This window comes from Triturus cristatus, chromosome 1_2 (assembly GCF_964204655.1).
Source record: "Triturus cristatus chromosome 1_2, aTriCri1.1, whole genome shotgun sequence".
NCBI classification, from domain to species: domain Eukaryota; kingdom Metazoa; phylum Chordata; class Amphibia; order Caudata; family Salamandridae; genus Triturus; species Triturus cristatus.
In genome coordinates, this window is record NC_140580.1 from 1088208075 (window position 1) to 1088226652 (window position 18578).

Sequence of the window (18578 nt, forward strand, 5' to 3'; positions counted from 1 at the left end):
CATCATGAAATGAAGAAAACAAGATCTCAACCTGAGCTGCTTCAGGCTCAGGAATTAGGGGATTTACAGAAGACATGCCCATCTTGTGTGAGAGGATGAGGGTAAGTGGACAACAACTGGAGGGATGGCTCTTATTCAAAAGGGGGAAAGCACTGTATGTTCATACCGTTCTATGGGTAATATTAAAGTAGATGACTTCTTCCTCTATTGCATTAAATATTAAGCAAGTTTTGTGCAGCAAAAACGATTTCAGTGATCGCACAAACAAACAGAGGCACAGCGGAAGAAGGTAGGTGATTCAGAGAGACAATGCAAAGATAGGAAGGTACAGAGCTTTTTTCAGGGGATAGGTCCAAAGCAACTGCACCACACATTGTTTAATGCCCTAACAATAGCCGGTGGGCGGCTTTCAAGGTGCCAAATATTAACATTAAAAAAGTAATATAGTTATACATATTTTTAATCACACTGTTTGTACATGCACTTGATTTGGGTGAATGTATTTGTTGTATATATCTGTATGCAACGTGTAAATCTCAGATTTAAATCCTGGTATATCAATTCAGCCTTTCATCCTTCCAAGGTTGATAACATTGCCGGATTAAGTGAGCCCCACCAAAATGACAACACTGGGTATAACGTGCACACACACACAAACACACACACACAGGTCGTGCAAAAGATATTGTTTATCAGTGATAGCCCAAAAACCTGAAATGTCTCACGTCTCCTATGACACAAGCTTAGTATTTTTTGGTCAAGATTGTGGGAGAGGAAATTAAGACTTTTAAGACAATCATTGAATGAGTTGTCAATCATTTTGTGGATGCTCTAATTTTTATATACTTTGATTCTCAGGGCCTCTGGAATAACATAAGCACTAGGTCTGGCCAGAACTTACAAAAAATACTCTGCAAGATTCCAAGGAATTCTGCGAATAGGCAGAAATAGCACGTTGTGCTGCTTGCTCTGTGATCTAGTGTCGGGAGCTCGTTCTGCACTGAAAATTCAGCACGAATGTCACCATGTGATGCACCACCGGGGCAGCTTCATGAGTTGGTTTTGCTGGCGCTCAAGTAGATTTTTTCCTCGAGCTACAGCTTCTGACCCTGACCACAAACAGTCTCAACCATTCATGACCGCCCGCGCTGGAGAAATCTCACCAGGGCCCTCCTTGCACCAGAAAGCCGTGCAAGGGAACGCCCATTTTGGCTCACGCTTAACAACTTACTGTTTTCGAGCTGTGCATGAGAAAAAACTCGGCCACGCGGCAGTTGGTGAAATTTGGCCAGAACTCCGTGTTACAAGCATAATGCAGAGTGGCCAAAATTCCGCCTATTCCACCGGTAGAGAAGAATATATTGCCCACCCCTAATTAGTATCTCATTTGATGTTTCAACACTGTTTTCTGTGTGTTTGCATTATTAGCAGGCATTAGTACTCACTGACAGTGTTTAACAGCACACTTCACATGTTTTTCTTATGGTGCTGGTATAGAACGCTTCACGGCCAAAGTTGCAGTAATGATAATATTTTTATCCGAGGGAGTAAATCACACCGGGTCACCGATGAGATGGTGTCAATGACTATAAAAAATGTATCAGTGGAGGTACATGGCAACACATGCCAAAGGATAAGGAAATACTTGGGGAAAAACATCATTTTTGGAGCCTACAATTATTCCTACAATGATTTACCTCAGATGCACAGATCATCTTTGAGGATGCACAGACCCTCAGCCACCGAGGTGACATGTTTCATCATCGGGTCGTGCTCCACAGTGGGTGGGGTGTGCAGTAAACAACGGCTTACGCAGGATATCTTTTTTATTTGTATGTGCAATTGTCCAACGACCAACGCTTTCAACCCCTTGATAAGTGTTAGGAGTGAAAGTTTTTAGATTGGGTGATATATGATTAAAATTACCCATGAATCATCTATAGACAGTTTTTTGTTAGTTGGTTGTATCCATGGTAAGATTAACAAGAAGGAAGAGTGTGGACTAGCAGGAGATTATCAGCGGGTGGTTAAAAGCATTGAGCATTGGTGATGGTGAAGCATGCCACCTCGGTGGGTGAGGGTCTGGGCATCCTGACAGTGATAATCTCTGGACCTAATGAAGTGAATTAGTATAGGGATAATTGTGGCTCTACAAAGTGATGTTTTCCATAACACCACACCTTCGCGTGTACACTTTTGACTTGGGAAGAAGTGCGATGGACAAATATAATCCGCCCTTTTCCTTGACATTAAGCGTCTACGATAATGTGCAAGGAGCCCTGGAAAGTGACTGCAGACACCGCCTTCCCACCTCTGCTCCAGCAAGGACCTGTGCGCCGTCCCTGTGACCACTAAAGGATGGTGACGGTCTCGTGCTGCCTTCATGTTGTTCTTTGTGGTCGATGACATCGCAATGTTGGTGGAAGGTCTAAGGTCTTTAAAACCAATTTTATATCTGTCAGAACATCTTATCCATTGTCATTTATTGCCAAATACCGTTCATTTATTTTCAATGTCCAGTTGCTGGGTGGATCTAAACTGGATTGTGTTAACCAATCAAAATATCTCTATCCCTTGTTAAAGTCATACGAAATATTTTTTTTATCCCCAAATGCTAAAAGTTTTTCCACAATTTGCACTTGAAGGAACCACTGCTCTCCTTTGAATAAAGAGGGCAGCAAAAAACAGCGAGGTCGCTACTTTGTGCAGGCACTCAAAGAACAGTTGACTATAGGAGACACAATGTACATGGAAGGGGTGAGGGTGATTGATGGGTGCCGCTATAGATCCTACATTGTTTGCGGACAAAACACTATGATCCATTGGAAAAGAACCAAATACTGCACCACATAGACATCTGACTCAAAGGTGCACTAAAAGACTGCACGTGTAGTGATGTAAAACGTGAATGGACCATGTCTGGGAACACCGATGGAGGTGGACCACAATAAAATGCTTCAAGTGTGGGACAATAAAGTTGTGCACTACAGCAGATAATATGTTTCAAAACAGACCACTGGAGTTGCTGGACACCTTCCTACATATCTAAGTTTCTTGAGGGCACCCATCAGACTGCAGTAAGTAGCAAATATTGTTTCTCCGTATCAGTAGAGGAGTTCAGGTAAGCCAAATAGAAAATCTACTAGCCAATTTTACTCAAGTATCAATACGAAAATTAATTTTATTTTATCTACATCAGAACTTTTTATTGAGAGTAATTGCTATTTCACTAATAGGATCTGGGCAATTTATTATACGTATCTCCTTCTGGTTAGAGCGGCATTTACCTGTAGACCTTACGTTGCCTTCAACGAAATATCTATATATATATTTCACACTATTGGCCATCAAAAACTCCTGGAGTGCCTGGTCCTGAAAGTTATGGGCCACTAATTCAGCCAGAGCATGCAATTTGCAAACATGTGGGGTTTGTGAAGGCTCAGGAGCGGGCAATCCGTGCTGCAACCACAACACATTCAGCCGATTGTGAATAAGATGAATACAAGACTACACACTGGAAAAGATGAATACAAGATCACACACTGAGTAAGACACATGCAAGACGACACACAAAGGCATCCGAGTGAAGACTGAGCAATGAAAACCTTAGAGAGAGCCGAGAGGATGTCCCGCTCAGTGGTTGGGTGCAGGAGTGAGGTGTAACCTACAGTGCATGCTTCGAGGAGCACCTTGCCCCACCTTGTGACACTGAACTTCAAGGAAAGAATCCAAGTCAGATCAGAATTTACTGGAAATGCCCATTCAGCCTGATTTTGGATCTCCCCACCGGAAACAGCTCAAACATGACAAGCCGTCCTCCCACTCGACCCCTCTGTGTTGGCCAATAGTGCAATAAGTGATCGAGGAAAATTGCCCACCTCTCATTTTTTCCTAAATGTTTACTTCCCTTCACTGAGTACCAGATCTCAATTGTATTGTGGTATTTCTGTAGCATCTCATACTCATTATGGGGCTACGAAGCACTTTTAGTGACTTTAGTTAATAATGCCAATATCACGTGTGGCGACACCTAATAATGCCAATATCACGTGCGGCGACACCTCCTCGTCTAAGCGATCCATGAAGCAAAGAGTCTGGCATTGAATCATTCAGTTAGAATGATTCCAAAAGCTGCCGGTGCTCTACAGACAAAGATGCATCGGGATGCTAGCCCAGGGCTGCCTCTACGCTGCAGTCCCACAGCGGTGGTACCCAAGGTGCTCCCCAACAAGGCTCAGGTACGGAAGCAGGCGTGTAAAGAGTGCATTTACCCTGCAGCGCGCACGGCGCAGGTACACAGGCGGCCAAGGTGCACTGGGGTGAGCTCCAAGCCAGCCACATGCCTCATGCAGCACTGCGGTCCTCGGGTACCTGAGTCCGACATCGCTGCCCATGGAGCCCATCCTCCGGGCGGGCAGCAGGGGGCTGGCCCCGTTCAGGTCCTCCCTGGAGATCGGCGGCACGGTCTTGGCATTGGAGCTGATGTCCGACGGAGAATTCCTCAGCTTGCCTCTCGCCATCCCATCGATCCGCGAGCCGCCTCCTTTCTACTTCCTCGTCTCGCCTCCAGAACTCTCACACATCGCAGGCTCCGCGCAGCGTGCAGTTCAGTGTGGAAGGCGCGTACCATCTTCAGGGGGACCTGCCCTCCCCACTCCCAGCTGGCAGATGGAACGCTCCACTTCTTTAGATGTAATTTTGCAGGGACTCGGGGGAAAACAACCCTCAAGAATGTATACCTTGTCATGGGTCAGGTGGAGTGCAGTGAAATGTGTCTTTGGGGAAGAAGGGTGCATAATTAAGTCAAAAAGCATATTTAGCATCCTAGATGCTACTTCCAAGGAAACGTGTGTTGTAGGCATGTCGATAATGATCAGATCTAAACACTGTACTAATGCATATGAGATATGCTTGCAAATTATGAACATTATCACGCCGTGGAACGTGCCACAATGAGCTGAACGTCTGCGTGAAACAAAACACCTTAGATTCCCAGTATTATTATCAGAGCCAGGTTAGATATGCCTTTATTCCCCCGGCTTGCATTGCTTTCGCTGCCGCTAACTCTGACTCAGCACCGTTGTCTCAAATGACCGTGCAGATCTGCCTCTCCCTGTCACGGAGACGCTCTTGACATGCCGTCAGCGCTCATTTCTGCGGCGGGAGGAGGTTTTCGCCTTTGCAGCAAAAGCCTGTGATATCGAATGTTTCCTTCGAGGACCACCATGAAGCTTCGTGACGCACACGACGACGACCTCTGAGACTCGTGCTGGGGTTTTAGGCAAATAGTTCCTTGTCCAGCACCAGGATGTGTCCTGTTCGGTTTGTATATATAGTGCCAGTGGACAAAACGGATTGAAAGTGGAGTCGCCCAATGACCAGGAAGCATCCCTCACCAAACCTTGTGCCAGTCAATGACTCAAGAGTGCCCTTTCTCTATTTTTTGGGGTTATTAAGGTGGTTTATAAAGTGCCGCAAGGACCCTTACAGTGATTTCTGTTGTACATCGTTTGCACATCAAGATGTCCGTTGAGCAGTGTAGAAGCGCAGGTACTCACTATTTACAGTACCTGTTTCCCGCTTGGGAAGTGCAGGTACTCTCACATTAACGGATATCGCAGCCGTGCTGAGAAGTGCCGGCACTCTCCCTATCAAATTAAACAAGTGCATGCACTCAGTACCGGATTGCACCTGCCCATTTAAAGCACTGCCGTTGAGTGACGATGGATGGCAGTCGGAATCCTTCTGGACGCAGGGGTTGTCTCACAAGTCGGTTTTCCGAGGGAGCTCTCCTTGGGTTGTAGGCCTCTATTCGAAGGTCATCCTTAAGAGGGCAGTTTGCAGGACACCGGTGGGGCACTGGTTCCAGCCACAGGAAGGAGCCTGAGACCCTAGACCTTCATTGCTCTGCATCCTTGTCTTAGATGCTTGAAGTTCATTGGTGGGTAAGGCGAGAGGTGGCTGACGGAAGGGGGCTGCTGCAGCAATGGTAGGAGGCGGTGTTTGCAAACCCTTGGGATGGTTGCCCCACTAGCACATTTGTCTAGTAGTTACTCCTACTATTAACTATGCAATTCATATATTCTGTCCATACTCTGAATTGTATGTTCTGAGTTCACATGCAAAGAAACTGGTCTCTTTTATGCCATGATTTTATAACACTTTTATGTTAGAAGTCTATTATCCCTGTTCTGCTACTTGTACTCATCGTGATGTTTTATACCTTTTATTGCAATCTTTTGATTAATGCAATAAAGTTATATCACTAGCACTAGTAGTAGTACTACTAGTAGTAGTTATGTCGGAAGAACAATCTCTCGAATTGAGTTCGTGCTTAAACCGAGAGCCAGGGATGTCATCTCAGCGCTGGATCCATATCACCCTATTCAAGCAAATTTATGCAAACCCAGGAGGCCCCGCTCTGTAGTCTTTGCAACCTGCAGCAAACATTGATGGTAGCCCTGACAGATTATGTTACAGTTGTCCAGGTGTAACCACAGAGGATCTCAATAGCCCAGAAAGGCTCAAGGCAGAGAGGGGGCTGGAGCAGTGTCCTACTATTTTACCGACTACCCTAGTATCCGCCACTGGTCATTGTCACTCAGGCTTTGTCTGTGCTTGACCAATGTCTTATGTGGACGAATTCTTATAGCTTTGCACTGCACTGACCAGGATGGGGACATGCTTAGCAGACGTTACAACATGATAAATGATGCAAGTATTAGATTGATCAACTGCATAGGATCTGGGTGAGACAACTGCTTCGAAATTGATTTGACAAGGAGAATGTATGAAAAGGCAATGTGCCCCCTTTATATAATATGCAATATTGTGGCGGTGCAGAGGTACAATTTGGAAAGCTGGGGAAATTAGTAAATGGAGTCTTGAAACTGTCCTCATCGACATGCATGAAGCACACCACTGAGTGTGCACTTATGCGCTACAGACACTATCAATGGTAGGAAGAAAAAGGTGTTACTCTTGCAATGAGTGAAGGTGGAGCATCGGTGCACAATGCACAAGGGAGCGCGAGTGCAAACAATCCACATGGAGGAAAAGGATCCCAAAGGCATTCGGGGGGCTGCGTCATTTGTGTAATTTGCTCTTGTGTAGTTATGCAAACTTTTGGCAAAATTACATGAAATGATGTGCAATTTAGCAAAATGTAAATCCCTAATTTTGTAATATATTTTAGCTCAAAACATATCCTCCTTTCAATTTTTGGCGAAAGGATGCATTTGAACAAAGCACTATGAGGAACAGCTGCTCCTGCTCTGTTTGTGTGCATTCTTTGGAATTAAAAAATACGCAAATGGCACATTTCACTCAAAATATTCAGAGCAAATGGCGCATAATTAGGCACAGTGGCTTAATGGTGTCATTTCGAGAATTTCATGGAAAAAGCTTAATGTGAAATTTCTCAAAATACGGAAATTAAGAAGGTGTCATTTAAATTTTGAACACAACACTTGAGCCAAAAGGGGATATGGCTTCTTTATCATAAAATTCAACTACGTGAGGCAGCTCTTTTTCGCATGCAAAACGAACACACTTGCACATGCAGAGGTGTGCAGGCCATTGACTACAAACCTGTATGTTCTAAGTATGGCCCCGGCGCGTGACGGGCATAACTCCGCTGCACTACGCAGAGTGGCGTTTTCTGCACTCCGCGAGCTCTGTGGAGGGCGTAGTGAAGAAAACTCTGCACACTCCGCAAACGGAGCGGAGTTCACTGCCCAGGCCTAGCATTAATAAGTGCGGGATGATCAGAAGACGCGACAGAAGAAGACAAAGCCCTAGTTGTACTCCACACCAACCACCCGGAGAGAGCATTGTGCCGTATGACACTTAGGGGCCGATTCAGATCCTGGAAAAACGCTGTACAAATCGTGGTATGGAGCGTTTTCCCCATACAATTCGTACTTGTAAGGATTCCCCTAAAACCTAGGAAGTACGATCCGTACAAATAGACCCTCTCCATACAAATTGTAAAAAAGACCATACAACTCGTATATACAAGCGATTCCGATTCGGATTGCCCTATACGCGACGTTCACATGTATTACCGGCAGCAGTTTACAACCCGTCAAGTACGATTCGTACAAACGGCACTCCGTACGGCTCTTTGTTTACAGGAGCCAAAAAGTGCCGGGAAAACATTGTACGCCCCGAAAACAGTACGAGACAGACCCCCCATGTACGCGTCATACACCCCATGAATACAGGGGTACGGTGCGTACCGATGACACGGAAAGTGGGGTACGGTGCGTATATACGCGCTGAAGGGGTACTGGTCGTGTATGCACCGTACAAGCACCGTACCCCAAAATCGCATGTGTACACACCGTACCCCAAAAGTGCGTATGTACGGTGCAGACCACAAAATCGCGTATGTACGGTGCGTACATGCGCGATGTTGGGGTACGCTCCATACACACACCTCGCATGTGGGGGGGACCCCTGTACGCCTCATACCCCTATACGACCCATACCCCGGTACGAGTCGTACCCCCAGAACGAGTCATACCAGGGTACGAGGCGTATAGGGGTTCGCTTCGTAGCCTGGTACGAGTCGTTCCCCGTATACAGGCCATTTTCCATACAAATCACATGCTGACAACCCGGTACGAATCGTACTTGCCGGGTTGTACAGCCTTTTTACAAATTGTATGGTCTTTTTTACAAGTACGTGTCGTACAGCTTTTCCCGATCCGATTAGTAAGGATCGGGCCGATCTGTATCTATTTTTCCCGTACGAATCGTACTACACGGGTTGGAAGGGACTTGTACGATTTGTATGGAAAAAAATACGGATCCGATTTGTATGTAAAATAAAAGTCCAGGATCAGAATCGGCCCCTAGTGTAACAGAGTACGGTGTGCTAGCGAGGGGCATCCATTCCCTGCCTCGTGACTTTGTAAGGAGTGCAGCTATCACAAGACATGCCTAGTGGATTCAATGGTAAAACACCTGTCCCGCGTTGATTGGAATAGGGTAGCTGTTATAACAACTGAATTCTGTAGGATTTTGTTAAAAAAAAAATGGATTTTTTGCTGGATCAATACTAAAATGGTCTGGGAAGAATGCAGGAATATGATGGACAGAATGCAGCAAATATATTTAGTCATCGAAATATCAGCGCAACTCGATCCAAAAGTAAGCACATTTGGCAAAATCAGTGGGAAAACACTGGGCTTATTCACAAACGTAAACTTACATGTTTGTGTAAAATTACACTTTTTCAGTATTCACAAAACTGCATTTTAATGGTAAGTTTATGGGCTGAGAACTCCACACATAACAAAGACAGTACAGTGTTTTGCGAATACCGAAAAAGTGTAAAATTACACTAAGGTGTAAGTTCACCTTTGTGAATCAGGTCCAGTGTGTCCCAAAACTGACATTCCCTCTTATTCACTCCATCCCGGCAGTACACACAACCACACACGCACACAAACAATGCATACACACATTACGCATCTAAAAAACGACAGATTTCTCTCACATAAGACGAAAAGCATCCCTATCTGCACCCTAACATAAAATGCCCCCTCACAATAGCACAGGATCACCATGGAGCAAAAGCAGCACAACAAACAAATACATGATGGAGACTTACACATCCGCAGCGCACATTTTGCTCATAAGAAACAAAAACACACCATGTTCGACACAACACGCTTTGCCTACTGCGCACATCGTCATTCACTGGCACTTATAATGCCATATACACTCCCAGAAACGTCCACACGCAGTGCACCTCACACATAGCTACAGATTGACACTCATACACACATAGCAACAGGGGAACAGACACAGACACACGTAAGTGTATAGACACAATATAACAACACATTGTTTGCCATGCACAGATGGACATCCATAGAAGCAGCTATGTACATCTTGGCTTCAGAGGCACCAGCCGTGTTGACTCCAGAGATCTATCCCATATGGATGCAGGGAGGGACAGTCGACTCGCTGGTCCGCCAGGCCATCCTTGCTTGTTGCACACTCTCCAAAATGTATCATCCAGGGCATTGCTGTGGCTGTTCTCGTATTCTATTGACTTTGCCCTTGAGATTCACAGCTGGGTGAACTTCCACCCGCAGATCGCAAGAATCCTAGGGTGCACTGGTGAAATACAGTGCTACGGCTCACCAGCGACCTTCCCGTCACCACTGGATTGTCACAAAAAGTCAGTCCCTCAAGATTCCCCTTCTGTAGAAATCACAGTCTCCACCTGTTACCGGGCAGCAGGCGTCAAGGCAGGGCATGCTGGCTGAACCAGAGTGCCCATATCAACCAATGCACCGCAAGAGGCACCCAGGCCACAGTTAAACCTTGACTGACATCCATAAGGTGTACGCGGAGTGTGTTCCTCTGCAGTTCCAGTACCATTGGGGGTGACCTCATGTAGGTACCAGCTCCTCACAGCTTGAATAACAGCTGCTACCTGAGTGGTTTGCACAGGAAGGGAAGTGGCTTAGACATGAAGTGTTGCGATCACCTTCACATGTGATGGCCATGCCCTCAACGTGCCAGTTTGTGCCAGTAACTGTGCACACTAGTCCCTCACAATTTTCTTGCGAATGAGTACGGGGTGAGCACGTCGCAAACAGGTACAGATATGGATGACCTGGTTACCTTCCACCAAGCATCCTTCATCTCCTGGATTGAATGCATCACCCAATCTACCTTAATGAAAAGGAGTTTGGTTCTTGCACAGCACTTCTCAGAGTAGCACTTACCTGGCACTGGTGCGTGTTCGCATGTGGCACTTGTTGTGGCTGACAGTAGTTTATTCTTCGTGAATTTACTGCAGACAAGTGCCTCTTCCAACGCTGTCTGAAGAAGATCCCCCAACCTCATCACACCTTTGCATTCTGATTGGGTTCATTTTTCCCACTTCTGTGATTACTTACATTTTTGGCAATTCTGCATGAATGAGCAATTTCGAATTTGCGCATCTTCAATTTCAATTTCAGTATGTGCGCATCTACAGCTTAAGATGCGCCGCCATGCCTCCTTGAGGAGCACAACTCACTGTATCTGAGAAGAATCATCAACACCAACAATATTGTGGCATACTAATGCTGAGACAGAATATCGCGGGACAACATACTGAAAGGTAGGGCGTATGGAGAAGTATAGATTTACTATTCCTAACACCATATCTATGTACCTTGTAGATATAGGTACTGCACATTTACATATCTGTGGAGTTAGGCATAGAAAATCTAGATTTACTTACCAGTCAATATTTTATTTTCGATATTCTCTCTTCGATATTCTGTCCTATCTATACTGTTGGTTTGATATTGTGGGGGCACACCTCTGAGAAGAGATGGGGCATGGAACAGTGTTTACCCCCCAATAATGATGGCAATATCTTATTGCGGACTGGTGACCCAAACAGTCTGGCTGGAGATTGCAGTGGAAGTCAATGTACTTTTCAGTAGAAAATATGAGTCTCTGGGGAGTTGCACTTCTTACTGAGTGATTGAGCTTTTTTGCAGTCAAATTGAGAACAAAAGCTTTGATTCCCAAGACATAATAAACCTTAAGCTCTGAGGAGCCCAAAAGTGTATGGGGCCCAGTTATTACCTCCCCCTTCAGGGATCTAATGCGCTCATGAATCTCTCGGGGAGACTTTGCTAATTAGCTATGTGTACTGGCTCCCATCCAATCTCTTAAATGTTGGAAGAAATATCTTCTTGGCAACAGACCGGCTCATGAATTGTTTGCTTCTGAAGAATCATTTGCTAAATGATTTCCCACAAGGTGAATACGTTCAGAACACATGGTGGCTCTCAGAAGTCAATGAGATAATCACTAGAAGGCACTGTTCCGGGGTGGGTATGGTTGTGGATCAACCAAGTCCAACCACAAAAATAAAGAAAAAATGAACAAAGAAGAAATATATATAGATATTGGGTCTAGGGTAAGGTACTAGAGATGGGGGGAGACAGCAAGGTGTCTCTTGTTGCCCTCACACACCCCGAAGGATGTCATGCTTCATCATCGGGCGTGTGCTCCTCGTCGGGCCGGCGGTGCAATGCCCTACGGGTCCCCCGAAGGGTCTCTTTAGCGGAGATCTTTTAGAGAGCTGCCGAAGGGTGCATGCGGGTATGTGGAGGGAGAGTACCGGGGTCAGTGGTGGGGGTAGTGTGTGCAAAAAAAAAAATACCTAAGGGTTGCCTAAGGGAGTATTTTAATAAAGAGGTACCCTTGGTACAATAAAAAACGTGAGTTAATTGTTACCTTTCAAGACGTAATGTGTCTATGGTAGCTGGCAAAAAATGGTCGACATGTTTCGCGCCTTAAGTGGTCAAAGCGATCCCTGGCGTTTCATCAGGACCAGTAGAGGTGAGTAATGTGAAAGGGGTGCACAGACTCAGTGTAGTGGGAGGGGTAATAATCACCCTCTCACTTGGGCAACAGGGGGGTATAGTGTCTCCTAACCAGGTAGTGTGTGATTAAGGACTCTGTTATGCCCCCTTTGCAATGGACCTAAAAAGGGAGTTGGGGTTACTCCTTGAGTTTAAGCGGCGTAGGAGGCCCACACCATCTAGGGGGGTTACTCAGGTGACGGCACTGGAAACCTGCCCGATCTAGATGCCAGCTCGATTATTTCCCCTCCCACTACACTGAGTCTGTGCACCCCTTTCACATTACTCACCTCTACTGGTCCTGATGAAACGCCAGGGATCGCTTTGACCACTTAAGGCGCGAAACATGTCGACCATTTTTTGCCAGCTACCATAGACACATTACGTCTTGAAAGGTAACAATTAACTCACGTTTTTTATTGTACCAAGGGTACCTCTTTATTAAAATACTCCCTTAGGCAACCCTTAGGTATTTTTTTTTTTGCACACACTACCCCCACCACTGACCCCGGTACTCTCCCTCCACATACCCGCATGCACCCTTCGGCAGCTTTCTTAAAGATCTCCGCTAAAGAGACCCTTCGGGGGACCCGTAGGGCATTGCACCGCCGGCCCGACGAGGAGCACACGCCCGATGATGAAGCATGACATCCTTCGGGGTGTGTGAGGGCAACAAGAGACACCTTGCTGTCTCCCCCCATCTCTAGTACCTTACCCTAGACCCAATATCTATATATATTTCTTCTTTGTTCATTTTTTCTTTATTTTTGTGGTTGGACTTGGTTGATCCACAACCATACCCACCCTGGAACAGTGCCTTCTAGTGATTATCTCATTGACATTTCGGAGCATAGGCACTGGACCATTAACCAGCTCCTGGTCCCCCCTCTTCCCTTTCTGTTGATACAGGCTCTCAGAAGTCAACAGTAAATCACTAAGTTAAAAGATGAACTGATGACTCACTGGTCCAAGTCTTGCTCTGGAAGCCATTGGTTCTGGTATCTGTGGATGTCACATACAGCTGGAGAGTGTCAAGTCTCAGTTGCGCAGAACTGGGCCTGTAGGACCAACGAATACTGGAACTGTTAGAAATGGGATTTCTGGTTGGCCAGGGCATGCACCTAAGCCAGGCAGAAACCACCACTCTAGTCAGGGCAAGGGAGTTACACGCTGAAGATAACCCCTGCTCACCCCCTTGGTTGCTTGGCAGAGCAGTCAGGCTGATCACAGAGGCAATGTGTAAAGTGTTTGCGCAACACCCACACACAACAGTGACACACTAGACACACTACAAAATAAACTCCACACAAGGTTATATAAAAAATAGCCTTTGTATTACTCAAAGAACACATTAGAACGTAATCATATATATATACACTGTGCCACCTGGCACTAAGTATGATTTTACAGGGATTTGATACACTACAGAGCCAATCAGTCCACTGTCATTATATCACAACTCACAGGTAGTGGAAACAACCCATAACTACTGGAAATAGTGCACTTAGCATAAACACATTAGGCAGAAAATATCAATCAGTAATCCACCATCCGAATCACTTGCAGCTGCGCACATACTACAAGTCCATAGGCATAACATAATTTTTTAACCATCATTGTACATATCCTGCAGGTCGATATCTCATAGGCCCATCATGCCCAGCAAGATACCTTAGTAAACATTCTTAGTGGGCACATTGCATAAATATATCAGGCCCATAACTACAGGAGCCATTATTCCCCTAGGAGGTATATTCACTGCCCCGGCCTCCTCATCACCGTTAGGGTACCTCACAGGCCACGTGCCCTTACATCCGGGCACAACATATGCTCATTCCTAAGCGGGAGCCCCATCCAGGGCTCGCCCCGCAAAGCAATACCCCTTAGGGTGGGAATGCCTCACTTGGTCCCCCCGTGAGAAAAAAAGAGATGGCCCAAAAGCGGCTGCCCGCTACTCCGCGGTCCGGCTGCCTCCATGTAGACAAGGGAAGGTGTTGATTCGCCCTCCGGTCAGCCCCTCCGGACTCACCCTCACTCCCGGAGCCTGGAAAGCTTCTTCCCGCTGTGTCGGTCGGCCTCTCCTGCTGTCCTGCAATCTCCATGTCCTCGGGTGGAGCCCTCACACTCCGACAACACATGGGCTCTCCACTTCCTGGATTAAAGCCTGCCCATAATCAGGCAGTTCCGGTTCACCTGCTGGGGACCCGCCTCTCCCTCTACCAGGCGGGCGGAGGAGGGAAGTTGAGAAAATGAAGCCCGCGGGGTGCTCCGGCTCACGCGCACAACTGGTCTGGCCCACAACAGCTGCAGAAACCATGCGCGGCTCTCCCTCTCCTTATGGGACCCCCTGCCCACAGTCAGGCTGGCTTTGCCTGACTTCTTTATGGCAGCACGGCTTTGAGCAGCCTGCACTCCTTCTCGATTGGCACAGGGAGTCCACAACAGCAGGTAGCAGCTTAGCCCCAGACAGCGGTTCCTCCTGGCAGTCCAGCAGCCTGTGGGCCACCAGTCCCAAGTAAGCACAACAACGCAGACATAGGGTCACAGCCCCAATATTTATATCACCAATGTCTTTTTTCTCCCCCTAGCACAGGGCTCGGTGCCCGGTCCGAACCAGTTCTGGGTGGTACTTCCACACATCTTTTCATGTGCACCACCACCCCCATTGTTAGTGTAGGCTCTGGCCCCAGACACTCCCCAGGGGAGTGGAGCCAGCATTGTGGAATGCAGGCACAGTCCTATTCAGGGTCAGGTGCTACTCCTCCCACAACTCCAAATGCAGATCGGCCTATTCAGCCTAGCGCTGACTCACCCAGCCCCTCTGGAGCCACTGCACCTCCCCAGCCCCGGTCATCCAGAGCTAGACATGCAATACACAACAGGCAGGCACAATGACACATAGCACACAGAAATGCCCACACTAAAATAGTGATAATTAATCTACAAACATGATTACGCAGCATTTATTACCACTGTTCCAAACACACCAAACCTGATCACGCTACACCTTTTATGTCAGGAATTACCACTGAAACACATAACAGGGAATCCCCAATGCATTCCTATGAGAGGGCAGCCTCACAGTAGTGAGAAACCAAAATGGCTGCTTATCACTACCAGGACATGCCACACAGTTAAGGCACATGTCCTACCTTTTACCTACAGCGCACCCTGCCTATAGGGCTAGCTAGGGCCTACCTTAGGGGTGACTGATATGTAGTAAAAGGGGAGTCACAGACGTGGCAACCAATTTATGTGCCACGTCACAGCAACAGTAAACTGCGCGTGCAGGCCCTGCATGGCAGAGGCCTGAGACAGGTTTGAAAGGCTACTTTGGTGGGTGGCGCAAGCAGCGCTGCAAGCCCACCAGTAGCACTTAATTTACTGGCCCTGAGAATATGAGATACCATTTTACAAGGGAGTGATAGGTAAATTAAATACGCCAAACAGGTGTAAATTAATCTTACCACATTTACCATAGAGAGCACATGCACTTTACACTGGACAGCAGTGATAAAGTGCCCAGAGTCCTAAAACCACCATCACCAGGTCAGGAAAATACCAGGAGGAAGGCAAAAAGTTACGGGATGACCCTGCAAGAAGAACCAAGTCTAACAGGAACCAAGTCAGATTTTCAGGCTATCCACAATGCAAATGTGTGCATTACTTAAAGGAGAGATCAGTTGCCTTTGTGTTGGTCATTCTGAGGAACAGAACGTGTTTTACTATTCAGTGTGTCAGTGAGCCTAGCCCTAAAGGTTAGTATCTTTGCTTAATAGGCCCATTGAAAAATATCAAAAGGTTCTAGACCATGTGGCACACCATTAAATATCCAGAAGTTACCACCACAAATCTGGTCCCCTGGTTGAGGTGAGGTGGGTGGAGGAGCACTGATCCTTTAATAATTGAGGAGGCCAATGCTACAAGCCTTGTCTGGTGTAAAGTAAGCCCTGGTGAAGGCCTGGCAATAGAAGCCAGGGGCCAAAATATATATATATCTGGCTGGAACTACACTGGACTCGGGAACAGAACAGGTAATATCATTATCCTCACTTGTCAGATTCTGTGCAAGGAAGGCTGAGGTTCGTTGAGGATCGTTCACTCCAAAAAGGCAGTACAAGTGCATGAGGATGTAAAATCAGTTATTAGTAGCTAGAAGCTAAGAAGGCGGGGCTTATTAAAATTATTCTTTGCATATTTGTTGGAAATAGCCCTTTTGTGCAGAGTTATCCCCAAACTTTTTGCTTCTTCCTCCTTTATTTTTCCTGACCCATGGTTGTTGGCAATAGGACTCTGGGCACTTTACCACTGCTGATCAGTGCCAAAGTGCATATGCTCTCTGTATAATTGTGGTTATGATTGGTTATCCATGATCGGGTTATTTGATTTACCTGTCAGACCCTAGTACAGTGCACCATGTGTGCCCAGGGCTTGTAAGTCAAATGCTGCTGGCGGGCTTGCAGCACTGGTTGTGCCACCCACAGAACGAGCCTGTAAAAGTGTGTCTCAGGTCTGCCATTGCAGAGCCTGTGTGCAGTCTCTGACTGCAATGCTGACTGACCAAGTGCACCCACTTGCCAGTCCCTAAACCTTCCCTTTTCTTCATATCAGACACCCCATGGTAGGCCCAAGGGCAGGGTGCATTGTAAGTATAAGGTAGGACATGCCCTGGTGTGTGTGGCATGTTCTAATAGTGAATTACAGCCATTTTCGTTTTTCGCTATTGCAAGGCTAGCTGTTCTCCATAGGCCAGAATAGGCAGTTTGATTATTACATCTTATAATCCTAACTGACTCAGGGAAAATGGTAGAAGATTGAGTTTAGTATGCCTGAACTCAGAATGATAAAATACATCTTTTAGTGAAGTTGGTTTTAACATTCTGTGTTTGAAAATACCACTTTTAGAAAGTAGGTATTTTCTTGCTTAACTGTACAAGCCTGCCTCTGCTAGGCTGTGTATTCCTTGTCTGGAGTTTGAGTGACAGGGGCTGGGGAATTCCAGGGGGCTGGGAAATTCCCGGAGACAGGGTGAGTCAGCACAGGGCAGAATAGAGAGATCTCCATGTAGATGGGTGGGAGGAGTTGCACCTGGGACCTGAATAGGGCTGTGCTTTCCCTCCACAATGCTGGCTCCACCTCCTGTGGTGCGTCTGATGTCTCTGCCCTGCACTCTGAAAGGAAAGAAGGAGTCCTGCAAACAAAGTGCTCCAGGACATACCAGAACCGGTTTGGACAAGGCAAAGGCCTCTCTGCCTCCAGAGGACACAGGATTTTGGGGTATAAGTAGTGGGACCCTGATCCCAAGAAATTAGATCGTCCTGGAATCAAGAAGGAACCTCTGCCAAGGAGAAAGCTGGAAGACTGAAGAGGAAGGACTGTACTGCTGTGCGTTTGTGGACTGACCTGCAGTTGCTTTGCTGCCAAGGAGAGGGGAAGGACTTTGCTGTTGCTGTGTCTCCTTGCTTGAAGATATCTCCAAGAGCCTGAGGAGAGCTGGCCTCCTGTTAAGAAGTCCCAGGAACAAAAGGACTTCACCCTTCAGCTTCCCCCCTGAACCTTGCTGAGTGAGTTCTGCCCTTCCTAGAGTGCTTGATCCAATTGTGGGGGCTCTGGAAGTTGTGCCTGCTGTTTGGGGAGCTGGACAAGAAGAAAAGAAGAAGATCTGCAACTTTCACGCATCGCTCGCTTGCGGAGCGCATCGCCCTGGTGCGGGAAGATTCCTGTCACTGCGAATATCGTCGCAGAGCCTGTCGCCGCTGGGTGAGATCGTCGCCCCGCCTGCTTGCGGACCGCATCATGTCGCTGGGAACATCGTCGCAGAGCCATCGCATCGAGGGGCCGCGAAAGGAGAAGATCGACGCTGCGCCGCGCATCGCCCCCGTACCTAAGATCGTCGCCGCCCCGAAGATCATCGCATTGTGCCTGTGCGAGACGCTTCCTACCGAACCTGTGCACTGGAATCCATACAAGGTATCGCATCCCTCCCCATACAGACCCGATTCATCACAACACGCCCGCTGCATGCAGCGGGGCTGTCGCATTGCCTCCCCGGGGTTTCAGGAGTGACGCATCGCTTGTTTTTCAACGCTGCACCTTCCATTTGGAACTTTTGTCGCATCTACAGGTACTTTGGGCTAAACGTTACGCAACTGTGGATTATTTTGACTCAAACCCTAGCACTCTTTAAAA

The 18578-nt window shown here is 46.9% G+C and overlaps 1 protein-coding gene across 4 annotated transcripts in view; it reads right to left on the minus strand.

The window, feature by feature from the left end:
• Window positions 1–18578, minus strand: part of KCNT1 (potassium sodium-activated channel subfamily T member 1) — a 1722207-nt gene that overhangs the window by 1139971 nt on the left and 563658 nt on the right. Inside the window, exon 1 of one of the 4 annotated variants that reach the window (XM_085613512.1) lies at window positions 4372–4535. The exons of the other annotated variants lie outside the window; for them this stretch is intronic. Within the exon in view, the coding sequence (XP_085469638.1) occupies window positions 4372–4520 (149 nt within the window). The 5' untranslated portion in view covers window positions 4521–4535. Of the gene's footprint in view, window positions 1–4371; window positions 4536–18578 lie in introns of those variants that run through there. 4 annotated transcript variants of the gene reach the window in all.